The sequence below is a fragment of the Apteryx rowi genome, unplaced genomic scaffold (genome assembly GCF_003343035.1).
Source record: "Apteryx rowi isolate R43461 unplaced genomic scaffold, aptRow1 scaffold_433, whole genome shotgun sequence".
In the NCBI taxonomy this organism is placed as follows: Eukaryota; Metazoa; Chordata; class Aves; order Apterygiformes; family Apterygidae; genus Apteryx; species Apteryx rowi.
In genome coordinates, this window is record NW_020450687.1 from 577,320 (window position 1) to 599,130 (window position 21,811).

A 21,811-nucleotide genomic window follows, 5' to 3' on the forward strand; every position below is an offset into this window, starting at 1 on the left:
TTCCTTGTTCGACTCCTGCTGAAAGGATACTAAAGGTGCAGCAACCTCCTCGGGTCCCGGAGGTGCTGCTGTTTGCAAAGCTCCCAGCGCTCGTTTCCACCCACTACGGGAAGTCTTTTTCTATGCTCTTAACAAGGGACATCTCTTTCCATGTGGAGTAATCTTGCCTGACGTTTAAACCCTTCCTCGGATTTTTCTCCAAGTCAAATGCCGCAGTGGTGCGTTAGCGCTTGAGGAGCGGAAAGCAAAATTCACGAGTCCAGGGTTTCCCAAACCACTTTCCCCGGGCTGCCGCGAAGCAGATGGGCCTGTCCTGTGGGCGAGGTGCATCGGATGTGCCGGTGCGGCGTGTCGGCTCACGTAATACCGGAGAGGCAACAGCGCTGGGCATGCACCACCTAGCAGCGCCACGTCGCCTCCTTGCCCTGCAGCCTCCTTCCCCGCCGGCGCCTGAACGTAGCTGACGATGTCCTGAGCTTGCAGGCTCGGAGCGCTTGGGTTACGTGCCTGGAGAAGGGGGGTAGCGTCGGGCTTCGGCGGGGCAGCGCGCCGTGCGGGGTGGCCCTGGCGGATCGGGGGACCGCTCCGCGCAACCCCGCGGATCGCCGTCTGAGAAACCGCTGCGCTTGCTGATTGGCATTGCTTGAATGGAGCAAAACGCAATGTGTGCGGTAAGAAAAAACCCACCGAAAGATTAAAAAAAAACCAAAAAAACCCGATAGTAACAGAAGTAGAAAAGGGGGAAAAAAAAACGGTCAAAAAGCCCCTGCAGAACCTGAAGTAAGAACCAATCTGACTTTGAAGTCGCTGAAGGTTGAGGCGGGACTTTGGGTTGGTTAAGTCCTGCCCTAATTATCTCTGCAGCCCAGAAAGTGCTGTGTCAGCACATGGTCAGCGGTATTGTGCCACGAGCCTGTGCCGGAGTGTCTTCGCCGTGCCGAGCAGGTACTAAAAGCCTCGAATACAGCATGAACAAATACCTGCAGTATTTATTAACCACGGGGAGCTCAGGTAATTCTTGGAAGTTTTTGACTTAGCGTGGAGTTAGCTTGCGTTTCTGTGTAGGTTGCGGTACGCGAAGAGGTAGTTTTGAGAGAAATGCCTTCTCCGTGTTAAGGCTTTCACGTGTTAACCATTCATTTAATGCGAAACTTCTGTCCTCGGATTGAAATCGGGGTCTAAGATATATGGACTATGCAAAAACTCGGCTGTCCTCTGGAAGGATTAGCTACGCAAGGATTTTGATTTCTCTGTGCGTTCTAGTCTTTTTACTAAAGAGAAGATCCGTACTAAAATCCAGGGAGTGTGTCTGGTTAGCTGGTTTAAAGAGTCTGCAAAGCTGCAGGTGTCTGAGTTGTAAAGGAGCTGCAAAGTTCTCATACAGGCTTTTGAGGTAACGAAAGCTGGACAGGTTTTAAAACCAGTTTAAGTTTCAGTTCTAGTCCTTCACAGGTCGCAGCTGAAGTTTTTAAATGTGGTATAGCTTGAAAGGGGCTTTTCTTTGTTTTTTGATTTTGTTTTTCAAAGTGCCCAGTTGTGACTTTATTGAAATACTTTATTTTTTTAAATGGGAACCCTTTACTGTAAATAGCAAAAGAAATAAGACAGGTGCTGAGAAGATAAGTTATCTTGAGCAAGCCAGAGAAAGGCTGCAAGTTTAAGAGATTGGGGGGGGTCAGGAGTAGAATTATGTCTTGTGGCCATGCTGGTAAAAGTAAGTTTTCAAGGCAGAGTTAAATAGGGAGAAAAGACGGCACCAGAATACTTGAAATATTTCTTTTTTCTTTTGTTGTCTTTGAAAATACTTACTCATTAAGTTTTGAAATAGATCCTTATTTTTACCTAGTACTTGTACAAGAGCTGTGGAAATGTTTTCCGGTCTTTTTCCTGGAAACGGAAAGAATAAGTCTCAGGTTTTTTTTCCCCCAAACATGATTTCAGCTTTCCTTGTTTATTGAGGAATATCTTTAAAGCTAAAATGAGAGGGGGAATGGAAAGATCCCCAAAGAATGCAAACACTGAATATCCAGATTCATGTGTCGTTAGTTTTAAAATGGTGAGACGCTTTCTAGCCCGGGTGTGATGACAGACTGCAGGATTAGGGTGGCAGCCTGGACGCCGATCGTGGTATTTTGGGTACCAACCTTTCCTTTCTCTCCTCCTCCTCCTGCTAAATATGCTGGTTATTTTATTTCCACATTCTTTCCTAGATTAAGGAAGAAATACTGCAATGTGTGATTTTTTTTTTTTTTTTTTTTTCCTCCACCCTTTGGAAAATGTTAGATTTATCACAGATTTTGACATTACTCCGATGCTCTTTGCCTACCCCTGTTGTTTGCACCGCCGGAGCGGATGGGACTATTAAAATCACTGCGGCAGCAGAGGAATGTAAATGATTGCTTTGGCATGGGCCTGTCCGTGGTGTTCTGGTTCTTGCATCCTTGGATTTAGGTAGTGTTGCTGTAATGAAGCCCTGGAGGTCCCAGCTGCCCTCCAGGACTGTCTGGGAAGCTATCGAGAGAATAAAACTTGGAGACTTAGGTACCCGAGTGCACTTTTAGGTGTGCCCTCYGCTGAACCGGAGACCAGCAGAGCTGGGGCGCTCCCGTGAAGGTGCCTTGACTTTCTTTTGCGAGGTGCAAAGCACTCGTGTTCTGGCCGGCCTCTCACGTGAAAAGGAGTGAGAGGTTCTGTGCCCGTCTCAGGTGGGCCAAGAGACTGGAAACGAAGCTGAACCTCTGGCTGTTTTTGTTACTTACAAAACTGCACAAAGTCGGGCTTTTTTTTTTTTTTGAATAAAAGTAGAGGCTGTGCGCTGTTCTTCCCAGAAGTTGGTTTTTGAACTGCTTTCTGGGCTGCTCCCTAACCTGTTTCCATCAAAATGAGTTTCTGACCGTAGTGAGTTGTTCTCTGCGAATGCTGCCTGTTCGGGTTTGGTGTGGGCCGCGCGTGAGCTGCTCCCTGGGTGGATTGAACCACCTCGGGCAGGTTCACAGCTCCTCTCTGGCCACTATGTGTTGGCACCCTTGGGCTGCTGAGCTGAGAAGGTGGCTTATTATTTGCAAAAGGACGATGCCTGGCCCCTCGGGTGCCTGGGCACGGTCCACCCCTCCGTACGCTGGATGTGATACTCATCAGACCATCTGCTGAACCAGTTGAATTCACCGAGATGGTTTTTCAGTGGTGGTGAGCCCTTACGTTGGCTGACAACATCTGGTGAAACCATACCCTTGGTTTAAGCAGGCTTTGTCACAGTAGGTTTAAAAATATCGTGGCGTGATGGATGACTGCTCGGACTTTTTTCGGCCTTGCTAATATAAGACTTTCTTTTCTCTTATTTGCTTCCTTTTTTTCCACTAAAGAAACGGCCGTGTTGGCTCACAGTGCGCTTTGATGCTGTGGCATCAAACACCCCTAAAGGAATAACAACTGCACGGAGTAAAGTGTATAGGTAGAGCTCAACTTTCATTAGACCAGCTGAAATACCTCTCCCTACCAACCTGGCTGCCCTTCTGTTCTATAGCACAAGGTCACCTATATCTTTATTATTTAATTTTAATAATTAGATTTAGTATTTAGAAGGAAGGAGCACAAAATCATTAGGCTTATGCCTATATTTAAAGTGGAAGAAATATTTCTTAGCTCCTCTTACGTGCCCTCCTGACTCATTTACTCTGGATAATTGGTTGAAATGTACTATTTTAAATCTCGGTGTTCATTATTTTTAAGTGGTTGGATATTATTGTTAAATTGTCAGAAATTTGCCTTGGGTATGCACAAATGAGATCTGAGCCCCAAACTGCCGTTTCTTTTGCACTGTTTAATAATGAAAAATAGCAAAATTCAGCTTGTTGCTAAGGCCTGTTTTGAAACATTTTGTCCTTGAGAAACCGCTATCTCTTCTGTCAAGTATTAAATGAAAAGCTTAAAATAAGTTTCCAATGGTGATAATTTTTCTGTAATCGCAAAGGCTGTCCGTTTGCTAAGTACTGACACTGTAAACATAGGCAAGCTGTTAAGCTAACAGAGCTGTTCTGACTACATTTAAAAAAAAATGGCTTTTTTTTTTTTTCCAAAGAGGTCTCCCAACAGCTTTCACCTTCCCCATATTCTCCTCCGGTTGAATGCACCTTTTGTTGCTGTTTTGTCTCAGGAAAATGGGCGACTTCAACAGCAGAGAGTCCCGAATAYGTTTGCCATCTTCTGGCATATTTTTGCTGGCTTTTCTGCCGTTTGGCTGACAAACCTTTCCGTTTTGAGGCTGGAATTGTCATGCATTTGAAAGTTTCTAATTTTTGTCTCCCTTTTCTTTAGCAGCAGCTGCTGCTGCTTAGCAACTCTGGCTAGTGTTATATCTGGAAGCAAGACAGTTATGATCCTGGTCCTACTTGCGTGCGAAAGCTTGACTCTTCTTCCAAAATCTGCGGGTTTAAAAAGACCAGTATTGGTCATACATCGGGGCTCTTGTGTTTATAAAGCTTCTCAAGTATGTGCTCTATGAGGGTGCTTGGAAAAAAAGAAACCTTTTTCTGCAGAATGATTCACTGCAAAATAAGTTTTAACATCCAACAGGTGACCTTGTACTGAATGCCTCCTATTATTCATTTAATGTCAGCCTGTGTTAACTCTCTTTGCCTGTTGCAAAAACTAGAAGGACCAGTGTACAGCAAAGAGCCTCTAGCTTAGGGAAGCTCTTTAATAAAGCAGCTCCACCTTAGAACTGAGGCCTAATTTTCCAAAAACAACATAACTATAACCAAGAAAAAAAAACAAACAATCAGCGCTGGGTTTTCTGCAGAAGCTTGTTTTACACTTTTCTATCCTTTTTGCTGAAACAGCTGATGTAAGTAGGATTCATTTTGGACAGTACTGGTATCTTCTAAAGTAGTTCTACTTTAAGTATATTGTCCGTGAGGTCCTATATAAGTTCTTACTAACTTATTTTTCATGGTGTTGATGTTTAACTTCACCTTTTTGTGTCTCAGGAGGACTATTTTATATTCTAACTTGCATTAATTTATTAAAATAGTTTGTATTTTAAAGAGTGTCCTGATCACGGTTTCGTTAACAGTCCTATAAGGAGTTGTCATCTCAGATCTCATTATCTTGTGATTCTCAAAGGAGAGGGTGGAATCTCAATTTTACATCCATCAAAAAGAATTATTTCACTAATATCTCTGATCTACTCGTTTTACTTCAGCAGAAATACTGTAGACATCTTGCATATCAGAATAGCAGAAAAAACATAGTTCATTTTGTAGTAATCTTTCTTTACAGTGCGGGTCTTCATATTAATGTTTGAAATGGAAAGTAATAAATGCAAAAGCTGATGAAGGCTCTTTTGAATCTTGCATCCAAGTTGTTTCAAGTTGTGTGTGCATGTGGATGGTGCTTACCTGCGTGCGACTAGGCTCAGGCACCCAGGAGGTCCTGTCCTGTCCCAGGTTCCTAGGAGTTTAATTAGGCATCTAAATAGGTGGCCTGATTTCAGGTGGCATATTTAATTTCTCTGGATCTGTGTGTAGGTATAAAGTATAAACACACACACACACACACACACACACACAGATTTTCGTATATAAAATCCCCTTTCTGTTTGTATTTGCGCTACGTTATCTGCAAATGCATTGTGGCCAAAGGGAACAGTCCTAATTAGTATCGTGGAGCCCACTTACGCAAGAGTCTTTCAGGGAAAATGTATCCTTTGATCAGCTTCACTTGGGTAATCCATCAGGCCTCCTGCATAGCTACAAAAGAGCACTTTCATGAAGATATTGCAAGCCTGCTGGCATTCTCCAAGTTTATKATGTATTTTTACGACTGGTCATTCCATTGAAAGAAAATGTGCAGGTTAGTTTTATACCTTAAATGAACAGAGGAGAATCAGACAACTTGCATGGAAAACCTGGTCTAAGCAAGGTATTCTTTTTGCATCAGAACAGTAATTGCTACAAACTTTTTATTTATTTATTTATTTTTAAAGCTAGTAGTTGTATCGTAGATGCAGTTATAGTGGTATTGTTTATTCTCGTTTGTGTACAGAACACCTTTGCTGTGCACACTTTCTTGTTAGGACACCGGAGCCAATGCTCAGGTTGTCTTTTACTTTCTCTGTATCCTGATGCATTTAAAATAGTTTTGCTTTTCTCTGTGGATGTGACACCGTTTGTCCAGTTTCACCGATCTCTTTCTGAGAAGGGTTGAGATCCAGACTCTTCATTCTCGCAGCTGTTTATTAGCCACCTCATATTTATCTCTGAAAAAATTGCCAGGCTTTCCACTCTTCTAACTGCTTTCCACTCTTCTAACTTCACTTGTGCCAAATTTTAGGTCCCCATCTTGAGTTAGAAGGTAATAGCTGACTCCTCCAGACTGTCACTTTGCTGGTATTCGCTCTAGTGGTAGAGCTGATGTTTCAGGAGGTGATGAGGATTGAGGTGGAGATCGAGGAGAAAGGTTTTGTAGAGGGCTCACAGTTCGTTTTCAGCTGTTAGGTTAATGGTTATTATTTTCRTAATATGTTCATATATACTTGTCTTGATAATGAAGCTGTTTGCATCTGCTTTAATTCTTGATTTTCCCCTTCTGTCTTCATTTCTTTGTGATTTCTTTTTCTAAGCAGTCTCTGGGTGTCAGTCTTTCCAGTGTACATCATCCTCTGAGACATTCTGGTTTGCCAGTTCTGGTTTTGCGTTTTGGAAGTGCTCTGTGTTTTGGTTGTAAAGCACTTTGGAATAGCTGAGCGGGAGCGAGCTCTGGGAATATTCTGCCTTGTTCCTCTTTCCCACATTTCTGATCCTGAACACAGCGCGGTTGTCGTTTGGAAGATGGTGACATCATGCTGTGTTTGCCCAGAGTCCCTGCTCAATCAGGATCTAATTGGTTTGGAAGAAAGACTTTGCAATCCCGAGGGGGTAAAAAGTTTTATGAAACTAGTGCCTTTATTTTCACCCAGCCTCTATTATTCTGCCTGCTTGGAGGCTAGTTTTGCCAACTGCTGGACAGCTTCTTTTCTTACTACCAAAGGGAGCTGAGCATTCATGGATCCTCCCCCCAAAAAGCAAAACAAAACARCCCACACCCCCAAAACCCCACAAGCTCACAGTCTTGTAAGGATGGTAGAAAGGACTCTCCTGTGAATGCTGTTTCTGTTGGTTATGAGAAATTCTCTCATCCTTATTAGACCTGAGAGGTTTTTCCTATCTTTCCTCTCTCCATTTATTGTTTTATTCTTTTACATATTCATATTAGAAAGACAGTTTTACTGCTATCCTTCTAGCAAAGGACAAAAAATTCCTCTGGAATAGTCAGCACTGTGATRAAACAAGTATTGAAAGCTATTGAAAGTCAAAAAGCAGCATTTCACTTACCTGTAGCTTCTGATACTTTGTTAAATGGAGTCATTTTTATTGCTAGGYTCCTCTGTTGCTACTAAAGGGCTTTATTCTAATCTTCCAAGATGAAGTTATTTTCCTCCCCGTTCTTTTGAAAGCAGGATGCCTGTCACTCTGCACATGCATGTGAATGACTTCAGCCCTTCCTTTTCACCACAAGCTGGAAAGGTAGGTGGGAGAGTTTGGGACAACGTGGTAGAAAGTGGAGAGCATTTATACTAGTGGCAACAGTTTCTGTATTCTTTTCAAGATGRGCTTTACAAGATGAGTTTTCATTCTCCAGATGCAAACCATCCCTTAAATCAGTTACTTTAGCATGTCTGTACTAGTTCCATAGGGTGGACCATCACTCCCCAAAAGCTCTGCTGTGGGGCTGTGGTCACAAGAGCCCTACAGCACGGCCAGAGCGTGTCCTTTGCCCTCTGGGGCTTTAGAGGGGCCCCCTCTTCCGCATYTTCTTCCATGCATTTTCATATGTGTTGGTCAGCCAGCCGCAAGCCAGAACAGGAGCACTTTGAAAGCACCAGCCTAGGATGACAGCTTTAGCTTTTCAGAGATTAGTGCCGTGGGGGTTGTCTGTATTTCATGTTTGTGATTGATCATAAGCAATAAATGTATGCTATGAAAATAGAACATGCCGCAGTTTAATTTTGAGCATATAAAAACTTAAGTGCCTGGCACACACCCCAATTCTCGATTTTGCTGTCTAGTTTGGGTGTCCTTGCTGAGCCAGCAGCATGAAAACACAATGGGTTTCATCCTGTAGAGCTCTAGGCTCTACCTGGGAGGTTTCTGAATATGTGAGCAAACCTTTCTTTTTTTTTTTTTACTTCTAAAATACACCTTTCTTTCAGTATAAAATTTCAAGCTTTCCCTGGATGACTGCTGTCATTGTTTCAGGAGACTTGTTGCAATATAGAGCTTTTATTCATTTCTTAGAAACACATGTGGATAAACAGCTCATAGTTTATTCCTGAGTCATGTGGTAATTGGGAATTCCTGCGAGAGCTGCCATTAATACCCCTCCAATACCCCTCGTTAGTGTCATGTTGATCACCTAATTGCTATGGAAATACATACCCTGGGTGTAATGCTGGTCCCAGCTGATGAGCTCACCTTTCTGGTGAGGGGCTGCAACATCAGCCAGGAAGCATGGAGCCCAGTAAATAAGGTTAGTCAGGCTTATTAACCTGCATGCCATGGTGGAAAGGGATGGAGGCTGCAGGCAGGAAGCAGATCTGGCAGCAAAATCAGAGGAGCAAGGAGGTAGTGGCAAGGGGGAAGAGAAGGGTGAGCAGGCAGGGTGCAGGAGAAGACAGTGAAAGTTGCTCCAAAGATGTTGGGAAGTAATGAACTACGCATGGGGTTTCCGAGTTTGAGCTTTTGTGAGCCCCCTGCTTGCAAGGGTTCTGTCTCACTCTCTTCCTTTTCTTTGAACGCAAAGGCACTTACTCCTACTTCAATAAATGAACAAATTTGCAAGAGACATGAAAACACTCAGGGTAAATTCCTTCTCTGCAATTCTTCTCTAGTCATCTGTAAAAGAGAAAATGGAGCAGAGGCATTGCAGACCTAGTGGTGATTACTGAGAGGATGTGTGCGCTCAGATATTCTTCCGTTCATAGTCCTATAAATACCTGCATAAGGTAGAGCAGCTAAGGGAATTTTGTGAAAAGAGAAATGTCGGATTGGAGTTCTGAGCATTTCATGTTCCTGTCTTGATTGTTTTGTTCTATGCAGTTGAGTTGCGGTGTTGCCTTTGTAGAGTGCTCCGTAGTTTTTTTTATTAGCAAACAGTTTGTCATCCAAGTAAGGCTTGTTTTCCTGCTGCTACCACAAGAAATACTGAGCTTCATGTGAATATTGGAGTCTTTCAGTGGGCTTTGGGCATTGGCATCAAATGGGAATCTAATCCACAGTTTTTATACTAGAATCCTCTGTACTTTGCTCGCTCTGTTGAATTAGGCAGATAATACTACACCTACTTGGTTCCTCTTAGTCCTAACACAGTGATTATCCTTTAATGCCACAAAGAATATTTCATTTATAGAGCTTTTTCATGGGTAATAAAAGGACTTTGTCAATAGATCTTTAGTCTTTAAGGTTTGTGAAATCCAGTCTAGCTATGTACCTGCCACCGGCCAGAGAGTATCACTGGTGACTTTCTGTATCAAACATATACTCTGTAGTGGCTACAGCATGGTTTTCTGTAGTGTCTTTCAGTATAGGGTTTTGATGAGAGTAGACCTTAAACTCTTTTTTAAAATTTTACTCCAAAGAAAATCTAACCTAAATTACTGGTTGTAAATTACTTTTCCTTCTCCTTTACAGAACGTGGCTATGATCCCTATAATCCAGATCTTCCGAGGCCCTCGCTGCAAGTGGAAAATGGTGCCTTGGCTGACATTACAGACATGACGCCTGGCATTCTGGAGCTGGAGTTGGTCAACAAGGCCATTGAGGCAGTCAAAAATGAAGTCGAGAGAGAGCAGAAAAAGTATGAGGAGCTGTTAGAAACAACAAAGGAATTCGGCRCTTCAGAGGCCTCTTCACTTATTTCCCAAACGCCTGTGTCAACTGCTGTGACAGAAACTGATTCTTTTATCTCCTTAGAGTATAACCCAGGTAGCTACAATTTAAATAATAACCCGGACTACAACCCTACTCCTCTAGCTGCTGCTAGCCAGTCAAGTAAATACACTTTGGATACTTCCCGATCTAAAGGTAGCTCATTGGAATATGTTCCCAAGGCTGTAGCACAGACGAAAAAATACAGTTGCACTGTCACTAACAATAAATATGTGATCGATGACTCCAAGCCTTCTACAGACTTGGAATATGACCCACTTTCGAATTACTCAGCCAGGCTCTTGAGCAAAGCCACAACAAAGGAGCCAAAGGGGTCTAAAAGGAGTAGGGTGCCTAGTTATGAGGAATGTTACTCTCCTTCACCAAAGAAGCTATGTGAAGAACCCGATGACTATGAAGTGTATGCCAGGTTCTCTTCCTCTGAAGATGAGGCCGATGCGGAATATAAGCCGACTTCTGTTAGTTCACAATCAAAAGCTGGTTCTGAAAGTGAATCAAACGATGGGTTATCCAACAAAGAGCAGAGCACCAAACTGGATGACTTAAATTCCCCAGGTATCAAAGAAATGACAGTGCAATATGACATGGAAGACCTTCCAAGTTCACAGAAAAATCTTGCCAAAAACGTATCAGAAAAGAATGCAAAAGCAGCAAAGTTGTGTACTGGCAAGAATGACCAGGATATTGAAGATAAAAACAAAGACTCGAAAGACAAAACAAAAAAGAAGAAATCAGATCTTAGTAAAACGCCTAGCCTCAGTGAGGCTGGTAAGAAAGAGAAAAGTAAAAATACAGAAAAAGACAAAATGCTCAAGAAAGAAGAAAAGGTAAAAACAAAAAATGATGAGAAAAACTGTAAAGAGAAAAGTAGCAAAGTCAAAACTGATGGGAATTTAAAAAAAACTGAAAAGCAAAAGTCAGAAAAAGTGGATGGTCTTAAGAAAGAAAAATCCAAGTCCCCCAGCAGCAGTTCAGGGAAAAGCAARAATGAGGGTGGCATCAAAGGCTCTAGCACAGAGAAGCTGGGGAGCAGCAAGAAAGACTCCAAAGTAAAAACAGCTGACTTGAAAAATGGTAAGGAAACCTCTGGTCGTAAAAACAAAGACAAAGGGACCAAGGCTCCAGCACTGGAACGAAAGAAAGAAAAGGTCAGTTCTAAAGAAAAAGGGGATCCAAAGAAGGGTCGGAAGCAACGGAGTTTGAGTCATGTTGACCTGTTTGGAGATGAGAGTGGGGATGATGATGACAAAGGCCGACCTTTGCCATCCACATTACTTGATGTGAGCTCGGACTCAGATGGTGATGGCCGTTGTTCGGACTCTCAGAGTGAAAATGAAGAGACAAAGAGTGTGAAGCGCTCTAAACTGTCAAAGTCATCTTCTTCTTCCTCAACGTCTGATGACATTGATTATTCCATACTTGAGAAAGACTTGGACTTTGAGTCAGATCCAATGGAAGAGTGCCTCAGGATTTTTAATGAATCTACAGATGTGAAAACTGAAGACAAGGGAAGGCTGAAGAAACAGGTAATGCTTGTTCTGCCTAGTTGTTTCTCTCAAAGCTAAGCGCTGAAAGGATCCTGGTTTAGTTTAGTGGTATTGCTCTGAGGAAGGCTAGAGAGAGACTCGGTATGTTGGAAGAATCCCATCTTTGTCATGAGTGAGTCTGCACCTGAATTTCCCTTCTGGATTGACAGGAATAGTCAGGCAGTGGGGTAGGAGAGAAGTCAGTTACTGTTTCTCTTTTCTACTGTGTCAACTCAGAAGCTGCAAGAAAGTGTCTTCTCCTGCCACGGGTTGAAAGCTGCTGTGAGGTGTAAGGATTTACTTACCTTCAGTGTGGAAGGCCTTTGCCTTTCAGGGTTATCAGTTACTTCTGTCTCCATCTGGTTTAAGAACTGTGGTTGCCTGGATTGCTGCAGAAAGGCTTCAAAGTGTGTTTTGTGGGTCTTTCAGAGCTAATCTGGGTTGGTTAATCCAGGCAATGCCTCCTTGTTGCAACATGGTTTGGGAAGCTCGGTAGCAGGTGGAACCAGGACAATGTGCTGAGTGCAAGTAAGCTGGGGTAGTTGACACTGGTAGAGATGAATTATAGACAAAAGTAAAATAGAGGCAAGTGAGGTTTCTCTCTCTAGGCTCCTTGTGTTGATGGAGAAAAACAACCCTTAAGGGCAGGTGGGAATTGAATTTAGCTGCTCTGAACTATTGTCTGGACAAGCCTCTCCTGTTTTTCTGCAGTAACAGTAATGCTGCCCCTCGCTAGAGAAGAGGGCAGAATGAGGGAAACCCTCTGCAGAGGGGTAACGACTAGCTTGGATCCTCCTCATGTAGCGTGAGGGACACGTGATGTCGAAAGAATCTCCACGAAGGGGTGGCCGGTCACTTCCACCATGTCAGCTCAAGCTGGCCGTTCAAGGCTTACTGGGCAGTTATCTAGCGGACCCTTCAGAGCCTCTCAAAATTACTGTTTCCCATTGTAAATGCTTACTGCAAGTCTTTCATGAGGACCTCTGTGTACTGTGTAGATGGTGTAAGTAAGAAATGGAAGGCAGAATTGCTTTGAAAGGTACGACGGATTTTGGAAAAATGAGGTAAAAAGACAGCATCTAGCTAAAGAGGCTTCTGCCAGTGACTGTGAGGTGGTCCCCAGCGGATGAAAGAGCCTCATTTGCCAAGGTTTAAAATGGAACTGAGCAAAGGAGGGGGGGAAAAAACAAACAAACAAACCCAAACTAGAAAGTTGCTGCTGGCAGTGATCCTATGACAGCCTCTGAGACGGGGAAGTAGGAGCAAACAAAGCTCATCCTTCATCTTCTGACAGATGAGTTCGACTGAGCAGCAAGAGCAGACCCTCAGTTGCGGGAGCGACTGCCCGTAAACGGACAGGATTATTTGACTTGCTGTCAAGATGCTCAGGTTTTCTGGTCAGGATGATTTTGCTTGCATACAGAGGAGGTGTTTTGGGGAATTAGACTGGAAGCAGCTGTAAAAAAAAAAAAAAGTGACACGTTTGGCTAAGTTGAGAAAACATCCCGAACCTGTCACTAGCGTTATCTGCCTGGCAGTTCGGACTGCAGTGTGGAGGTATCGAGGTCGCTGAGTCAGCTATATTACCTGGGAGGCTTAATGGGGTGAGGTGACAAAATTGGGTGCCCCCTGTGTGCTGTGGGACACGGGGTACCAAAGGACGAGTGCTTCCAAGTATGCAGGGAATTGTTGAGCAGCTTCATCTGCAGTTGTATCTCCTCCTGCATCCTGCTGGATACCGYATCCCAAAGATATCAGAGGTGCAGGGACTCCACCAGGGCCTCCAGTATGTTCCAGTTTAAACACCTTCACACAGAACTAAGCTCTCTTTGGGACTATTAATCTGGAAGAGAGGCAGGATGAGTGCAGCATGAACCATGAATGGTCGAGAACCAGTTTCTCCTGGTAGGACTGCTCATTGAGTTTTGTTCTGTCTAAAACCTACATCAGAAATTTTGAGGCTTTTGTTAGTTTTGCAGTGGAGAAAATCCTTCTGGTTGTGGCAACCTGCATGTGGAGGACAAAGTCAACGGGATCTGCAGCATGGGGAGGAGAGCTCATCTTTTGAAAAGAATAGCTGGACTTGTAAGGTTTGAATAGCTGAACTATTAAAGCTTTTCGCTGAACTCTCAGTTGCTTTAACGGCATCGGTCTGTTCTGAGAGAGGTCTGTCTTGCTGACAAGTAAAGATGTTTTTTACAGTGAAATGAAATTCCTTGGTAGAAGAAACTACATAAAGCAGTTGTCAGTCTAATGGTTTTCTTCTGAACTATTAAGCATTACTTGATTTTTGCTTGTTTAAAACTCAGGTGTTCTTTCTTTGGTGTTTAGTGTAACACCCAGCTAGAAAAGAGAATTTTATTATTGGCTTTGGCTATTTCTTCAAATAGTCTAATTTAAGTGAAAATAGTTCAAGGGCACACAATTTAATGGTGGGAAATATTTACCAGTTTAGAGCCTTTGAAATACAAAATGATTCAAAATGCTCTGAGTTCAGAAAGCACTGGACCAAGGGCTGCCGCTCACCTCAAACCGTTCGTTCTGGCACGTAGTGGGAATGTTCAGCTGTCAGCAGCCGTGTGCGTTTTCCAGGGTAGATGGCCTTTGTTCCTGCATTACCTTATATTCTTGCATGAAAATGTAATTTCCCTATTTTGGAAAAGGCAGAACAAGCATTGCAATGGAGAGGCCCTTTGAGAGATGGATGTCTGTAAATAGTTACCTGCATGTCCTCTGCTATTCTGGAGGGTGGAATTGGTCACTGAGCATTTATTTTTGTTTATGGAACAATTTTATAGATGTCCATGCGGTCTGATCTCAATAATGTGCTAATCTGGAGGAAAAGTACATAGGAGCAGTATGGTGCTTCTCCACTTGGAAGGGTAGAGTTTTGGGAGTGTATTAGGAATGTAATTGAATTAACAGACTTATCAAGTTCCTAGAGAGCTAAGTGATTCGCAGGATGAGGTGTTCATCCAAAATGTCCTTGTGGTGATGAGTGCATTTGTAAACAACATCTCTTTAAGTGGAGTCTGAGCTCATCCCAAAATCTGGCCTTCAGCTCTATCTCTGAGTTTCTTCAAGACTGACAGTCTTGCCTCTGTTCAGAGCTTTGCCAGTGGCTCTGCTGGAAAACTGAAAGAGCAGGTRGAGTTCTGGAAAATGAACATATGAAGTGTGTTTTGTATAATTGAACAGCCAAGTAAAATTCAAAGAATATTTCAAAGTTTGGTTTTTTCCCCCTCTAGCAACAAGTCTGCGATGATAGCTCAGAACTAGCTGTAGCTAGAGAGGTGCTATTGCTTTCTCCTAGGTTCCTGACCATACAAATATATCGCCTGGGTCTTTGTTACCGCAGCCTTTCTGCAGATATGGTTGTGGGTAAAACTGCAGAGAAATGTTTTCCTAAATGTGGAATAGGGACACGGTGGTTTGGTGTCCGGCATGTTTTCAGGACCTGCTCTGAAAGGACGTTATGCAGGGGGCAGAAATGAACCACCACCCAAGTTCCTACCAAAAAAAGACAAAAGAACCCCCCCAAAAAACAAACAGATTTTAAGAGTGGCACAAAAGGTGAGGGGTGTGGGTAAGTGGTTGGCAGGGGAAGGGCATTCAAGTTTTTCATGGTAGTTAGGGGAATAGCCCATAATGAATCATGCCAAAACTGCTTAGTGTATAGCTCACGGAAAGGCTGCTTGGGTGGGAACAATAATGCTGCTATTCAGTGGCTTCACTGGTGGTTTTGGGGTTCAAAACTAGTTTTGCTTCAGTAGTTTAGAAGCTGATCAAAGTTTGTCCTCACCTGCAAGGACTTGCTGTTATCCCAAAGGGAGACTCTTCAGCTCTCCCCCTGGAGAGGGATCCTCAAGGCTATTCAATTTTGGAAGCTTGTTTGTTTGTTTTCCAGCTATCCAGAGAGGAAGGAAATGAAGAAAAGACAGAAGATACTTTGACTACTCTATTTCCTGGCCAAAAAAGAAGGATCTCTCATCTTGTCAAACAAGGAAATGTAAGTGCAGCTCTCAGGAGCAAAAGTATAGTTTGTCTAAAGTTAACATTTTCTGTCCTGTTACAACCCTGGAAAATGATGCAGTCCCAGGTTCAGGCAGTAAAGTATGAACTGTTTGTGCTGGAATCCTTTTATGTCAGATTTCTTTCCTCTTTCTGATTTCTGAAAATCATAGGCATCTGTTACAATTGGCAACAAAACTCTAATAAGCTTTCRTAAAAGCAAGGAGAAGCTGTGGAAGAGTAAATGGATTCTGTACCTTGTAACTCACTGAAACAGCTTAGGGTGCTCATTTTTCTGCAGTATAGCTTCATTATTTTACTTAGATAAGTTACCTGTATACAAGGTAAGCGTGTGTCTGATGGTRGTCTTTTTTTGTCTTGTGAAACTAAAAGATTGATGTAGCAATTTTGTCAGATTTTTCAGTCCTCTACCATGTTTATATCTGTTCTGATCCAACCAGTACAATCTCCTGTCTGATACTTTTCTTTCCAYGCTTGTGACAGTACTTTGCATACAGAGAATAATAAAAAAGGCCATGAAGACATTCTGTTTTTTTTCCTTTTTCCTCCTGTTTCTCACTGAGATTTTAATTCACGCTTTCAGCAATGTATTTCCTACCAGGTGCTGAGCACACTTAGTCAGTTTTATGTTCCAGCAGGATAACACTGGAGGCTTAAGCACCGATTTGAGCTGGGTAGCCCAAATTAATTGTTCTTCTTTTCCTCTCTGCCTAGAAAAGGTTTCTTTGCTTTTAATAATTTGAAGCCCTGAGGTCAATACATGCGTTTTATTTAACTACATATCTTCAGCCAGTTTGTGTGCTTTGATAAGGACCCTTTCTTGCAAAGCAAAGAGATAAGAGMCTGAAGCAAATGGGTTGGAAATTCATTAACTCAAATATTTATTGTAAATAGGTGCCTTTTAGACAAGTACAAATCTTTACATAAGTTTTCTTAATGTGACAGCTGATCCCAAAATGCTTTCCAAAGACGTGAGCCCCGGTGCAGTCATTGCGCGGGCAAACAGAAGCAGTCTGGTGTGCTCAGCAACAGCTGGTGCTCGCACACACCAGAGTGTACGTTCCCTGGAGAATCCCAGCTTGGCTCTGCTGCTGTTGCCAAGTCTGTTCAGGAGGTGCCGTAAGACCTGAACTGCTGCTTTTACATGCAGAGTTGAGGCTCGTGGTTTGCCAYGTACCTCCGAGTCGGGTATTTGCTCAGTCTCGCTTCTGATTTATAGCTCAAGACCTGAACAACTAGAAGGGAAGGGAGCTGAGTCTTAGTTCAGTTTTCAAGAAGGAATAGTGGGCCGAAGGAATTGAAGGTGAGGCAGCAAATGAACATCCTTGTCCCACTTGGAAGTCTGTAATTATTGTTTGATGGTTGTCTGCACTCAGTTCAGTTTCCAGAAGGTGGTGTCAGCATCAGAGACCAGGAATGCAGGAGGTGCCAGCTCACCCCTAATTTGCAGTCTCAGAAACGCCATGTTACACAAATGGGCTGTGCGAGTGCGTTGTGCTCTGAAGGCGTTTCGGGAAGAACGGCCCGTTTCCGAGATATCAAAGGACATTAAGTGGTGCGGGGAAGTTTGTACTACTGCTGCTTCTCTTGTACTTCTGCTATTAGAAAACTTCTCTGTTTGCTGACGTAGTTTCTGGCACCTTTCCTGCAACCTAAATTTGGACATCAAAGAAAATGCATGTGTAACTTGTTGTGTCAGTAATAGCTGAAGCAATGAAATGCTTCCAGAAGAGGCAGGGGCAGAGCCTGTTTAAAATTCAGAGCTCAGTTTATATAATGACTTGTGCTCTAATCTCATAAATACATGTATTTGAGGCTTTTAAATAGATATRTAAGCTAGAGAGCAGGGAAACAAGGCTGCTGAGAGGTGGGAAGCTGCTTTACTACAAGGATAGATTGCACAGGTTCTTAAGCACGAGAAAGACATTGAAGGGGAGAGAGAGGAGATGCCATCTGTTAAATTCTGCATCATGTAGCATAGGTGAATGGAGAACAGTTGTTCATTTTTTCATTGCCATATAAACTAGAGAAGCACACAGTGAAATTCAGGAGCAGAGAGCCAGATTCATTGTCTAGTGCAAGATGCTGTAGAAGCTGAGAGTTTTGACAGAGTCCCAGAAGTGGTTAGACACATTGATGGAGAACAGACACCTTGGCCATTAAACATTGCCATTCAAATACAGCCTTCAATTTAGGAAGATCCCAGCGTGCTGGGGAGGCCTTGCCGGAGGCTGAACAATTAATGTCACTGGTTTTGGTGGGCAACTCCAGGCATTTTAATTCTGGAAGACAGTTGGGGATCTGCTCTCTCAAAAACCTGTATTTGCTAACAGAGCGGTCGAGGAAAAGAGACCTTTTCTGGGTGAAGGAAAGCCAAAAGGTGAGGGCTCAAGCGGGTGGACGCGGTGGCTCTAGAATCCTTTGTGTCTGTGCAGGCAGAGGTCCCGAGCAAGCCCGTAATCCGGCCGTACCGTCCTCCCACCGCTCAGGAGGTCTGTTACCAGAGGATCCAGCTGGCTCAGCAGCAGGCGGCACAGCTGGCTGTGGCCGTTCAAAAGGCCTCTCTTTCTTTGCCAGGAGAAAAGAAGAGGATTGCTCATGTGCCAAATGTAGCCCTTGCCGCAGCAGCCAAACAAAGTAAGCCACCAGTGTTGTTTGTAACCGCTGTCCTGTCCTCCCCGCTGTTAAAAAGACACTGCCTTCTGTTTGAATTTCTCCAAGTTCCAGATGCGAAACTAACGGGAGATGTGTAGCATTGGCCGTGATTTGAATCCTTGCCTAATGGGACCAGTGGCAGGTCTTTCCCCGGCCTGAGAAATCCCATCACTTTCTGAAAAGGAACAGACTAGAAGTACAACCCTGTTTCCCTCTTGGCAATTTAGGTGGGTCTGTCTCACCCAGCCTCGCTTACCTCACTCTATTCTTTTCCTGTTTCTTCCTTTTGGGGAGTGTTTGCTCCTCATTTGCTCTTCCATTCATGCCTTTGAGGAGGTGTCATGAACAGGCGGGAAGCACTAATTTATGCTCATCAGTATCCCTTTGTAGTTGGAAGGGCTCAGAGCTGACGTGATGGGCAGCTAATGCCTTGTAGCTAACAGGGTTAGCTCTTTAAGCCGCCCTAACTCAGTTATCCCAAATCAAAAACCAGCAAAAAACCCCAACAACCCACATTTCCTGGCAGGGGGTTCTTTCATCCTTTCCTGCAAGGTGGTAAAATCACCCAGTTCTTCACTCTTTGGGGAGTGACAGGCTCCCATTCCAAAATCACAGCTTGCAGCACGGGTCTTTCATATTAAGATCAGTCTGACAACCTGGAGTGAGCCCTGTGATAGGATTGCTACTTAAATATGTTTTCTGTTCCTTGCAGGCCCTGTGGGTGGCAAGAAGACTGTTCCTGGCAGGAATGTCACACCTTCCAATGACTCTGAAGCACCCACCCTTTCTCTGAAGGCTTGCACCTTAGCTGGGATGGCTTCAAAGACCACCAGCACCACCATGCCGAAAAGGATAGCACACGTTCCCTCCTTACAGGTAAAAGAAAATCTGTCTTTGCAGCCTCTTTTCTGGTCATTCCCCGTTGAGGATAGTATGTTTAACCATGCTGCTGCAAGCGTAGCGCTCTCTGAAGAGTGATGTTTGATTAGGTTGATTAAGTGGGTTTCTCTCTTCTTGTAGTTTTCCTAGATAGCACTGTATAAAAAAATAAAACTTTTGAGGGGTAGGAGCTTAAAAAGATAGAAATATTTAAATGCATCTCTTATCTCGTTGAATATTGATCTCCCATTTTTAGTTTGAGTGTTCTGCTGTGCTGTCTGTCTAGGTTTGTAGCTCTGTCTCCCTCCTGTTTAAATGGAATGGCTGGATTAATGTCCTCCCCATTAACTGTATAGTTAAAATGTGATCACTTTAACTTCATGCTGTAGTTAATATTTGGGGGGAAAAAAACCTTTTCTTTTGAATACCTGCCCACCCTTTTGTGTCCTTTTACTACTAGTTCCTCAGCAAAGAAATCTCTTCTTCCGTCTTGAGCAGTGGGGCAAATTGTGTGATTTGGGAGATAAATTGGTGCTAAATGGAAAACTGCAATGGTAGATCGTAACTCAGCCCAACATGGAGTTCTTATACATCAATAATTGCTTAGAAGAATGTGTCTATCAATTTAAGGGTGAAAATCCTTTCAGGCGCATCATGACTGGCATAAAAAAGGAAAACAATGCAGTGAAGTTACAGGAATCCCACTGAAAGCGCGCTGATTTAGCGGGCTGGGAGCCTGGCAGAAGTGGGCCTGCCATTCTCACTTCTTTACAGTTAGAGTACTGAAAAAACCCCCGTGTCTGTCATGCAGGTAGTCGGTGTCATGTGTTCATGTCTCCAATTAATAGCGCGGTGCTTGGCACCATGCTAATCTTGACTCTCTTAATGTAAATGTAATTTTTTTCGTGGTCAGGGATGTTTGCATATGTAAATGTGGTGTTGTGACTAATGCCACTGGGGCTAGTCGACTGCTCTATGAGTTGTATAATAGCTTGGTTGTTTTTTGAAGTAATTAAAATACTGAAGGGGGCACAAAAGTTTCAAGTGGTATTTTGGGGACTGAAGATGATGCACGTTATGTTTAGCTTTGAGCAAACTTTCAGAAAGGAAGTCATGCCACCACTATTAATAACATACCAGGACATGTGACAGTCTCGAAGCAACATACTTCTCAAACCCCAAATAATCTTTCTCTCTCTCTCTCTCTCTCTCTCTCTCTCTCTCTTCGCTAGAGCGCCAGTTTACAGAGGCCGGTTATTCCCACAGAATTTGGTGCTAAAGTCCCAACAAACATCCGTCAAAGGTATCTCAATCTCTTCATTGATGAGTGCCTGAAATTCTGCTCCTCCTCCCAGGAAGCGTTTGACAAGGTTGGTGCACCAGTGCTTACTACTTATGAATAAAATCTGGAGAAGACGATAATATCGTCTGCATTGGTTGAGACATTCTGAATTTGTGGCACAACCAGAAAACTCTGCTGTTTGCATATAATTCTGTAGAGGAGCCAGGCATTAAATAATTCCAGTTTGGACAACAAAAAGTGTAATTCCAGTGGAGCTTCAAAGTAGGAATTCCCATCTTTCTCTTCGTTAGGAGAGCGTGCACAATCTTTTTAATTATCTCTAGCAGGGACTTAGGGGGATGCACACTATGGTCAGCCTGGGAAAAAAGCCCCTTTGCTCGGGGTTCAGTCTGAGACTTGTACAGTGGCAAACTCCTCCTGGTATTTAAGCATTCAGTAAAGATAAATGTGTGAGATGGATGTAATCGGTAAAACTTGTTGCTTAGGAGTTTCTGGGCTTTTAAGGAGCCTTCTAGCAGTAGGGATTTCCAAAAGCAGAATTGAAAGGAATGCATTTTATTGAAAACTCCTGGCCATTGGTGTCAGTTGGGCAAATATGGGGCAGCATGTGGCATGTTTTGCCTGCAAAACAGATTCCACGAGGATTTCTTTTGTGGGATTTCCCCTTCACCACTCCCCAGGGAATGTTCCTGTGCACCCAAGGAGTGGCTGTTTGCCCTCGTTTCTGTCTGGAGAACTTCCTTTACTTGTCCAGTTCAGACCTTTGCCTCGCACTGCCACTGAAGTGGGGAAACAGCCTTTCCCAGGAGGTTCCAGAGCTGCTTTGTTAATCTCTTGGGGAAAGTTTCATATGAAAATGCTTCTTCCAACCCTTAGTTTAATACTTTTCATTTTTTCTTCCTTTCTCTGGCTTGCCTAAACAGGCCCCAAACCCAGTATATCTTTGTGCCATATTCCGGTTTATTACTTGATCCCTTGACAGGACAACTGTACTGCTGTCATGCTTGTTGCTTTTGGAAGAAAGAATCCAGTGCGAAGAGAGTATGTAGTAATGAATTGCATTATTTGCAGGCTCTGTCAGAAGAGAAGGTGGCTTATGAACGTAGCACCAGTCGGAACATCTACCTGAATGTGGCGGTGAACACCTTAAAGAAGCTCAGAAGCCTAGTGCCCAATTCCCCGACAAGTACGAACAGTACGTACCACATTTGTGGTTTAATAATCGGAGCCCTGCTTGGATTAGAAGCCACGGAGAGAAACTTGTTGAAAAGACAGAGCCATTTCTCAGAAGCATTATGCTGAAAGCTAAACAACTCCAGTTAGCTTTTTATAGTCTGGCAAGCTTTAATGGGCCTTCAAGAGGCAAGTCCTGCAATGCTTTGTTGGCTGTCTGAACCTAAATGGAGATAATGCCACATGGATTTTTTTTTAGC

The 21,811-nt window shown here is 43.4% G+C and overlaps 1 protein-coding gene across 1 annotated transcript in view; it reads left to right on the top strand.

The window, feature by feature from the left end:
* Positions 1-928: 928 nt before the first annotated feature.
* REXO1 (RNA exonuclease 1 homolog) overlaps positions 929-21,811 on the top strand; it is a 37,857-nt gene continuing 16,974 nt past the window's right edge. The window contains exons 1-7 of the mRNA XM_026076491.1: positions 929-1,011; positions 9,726-11,509; positions 15,417-15,518; positions 17,977-18,178; positions 18,909-19,072; positions 20,308-20,445; positions 21,450-21,573. Coding sequence (XP_025932276.1) covers positions 969-1,011; positions 9,726-11,509; positions 15,417-15,518; positions 17,977-18,178; positions 18,909-19,072; positions 20,308-20,445; positions 21,450-21,573 — 2,557 coding nt within the window. The 5' untranslated portion in view covers positions 929-968. The remainder of the gene's footprint in view (positions 1,012-9,725; positions 11,510-15,416; positions 15,519-17,976; positions 18,179-18,908; positions 19,073-20,307; positions 20,446-21,449; positions 21,574-21,811) is intronic.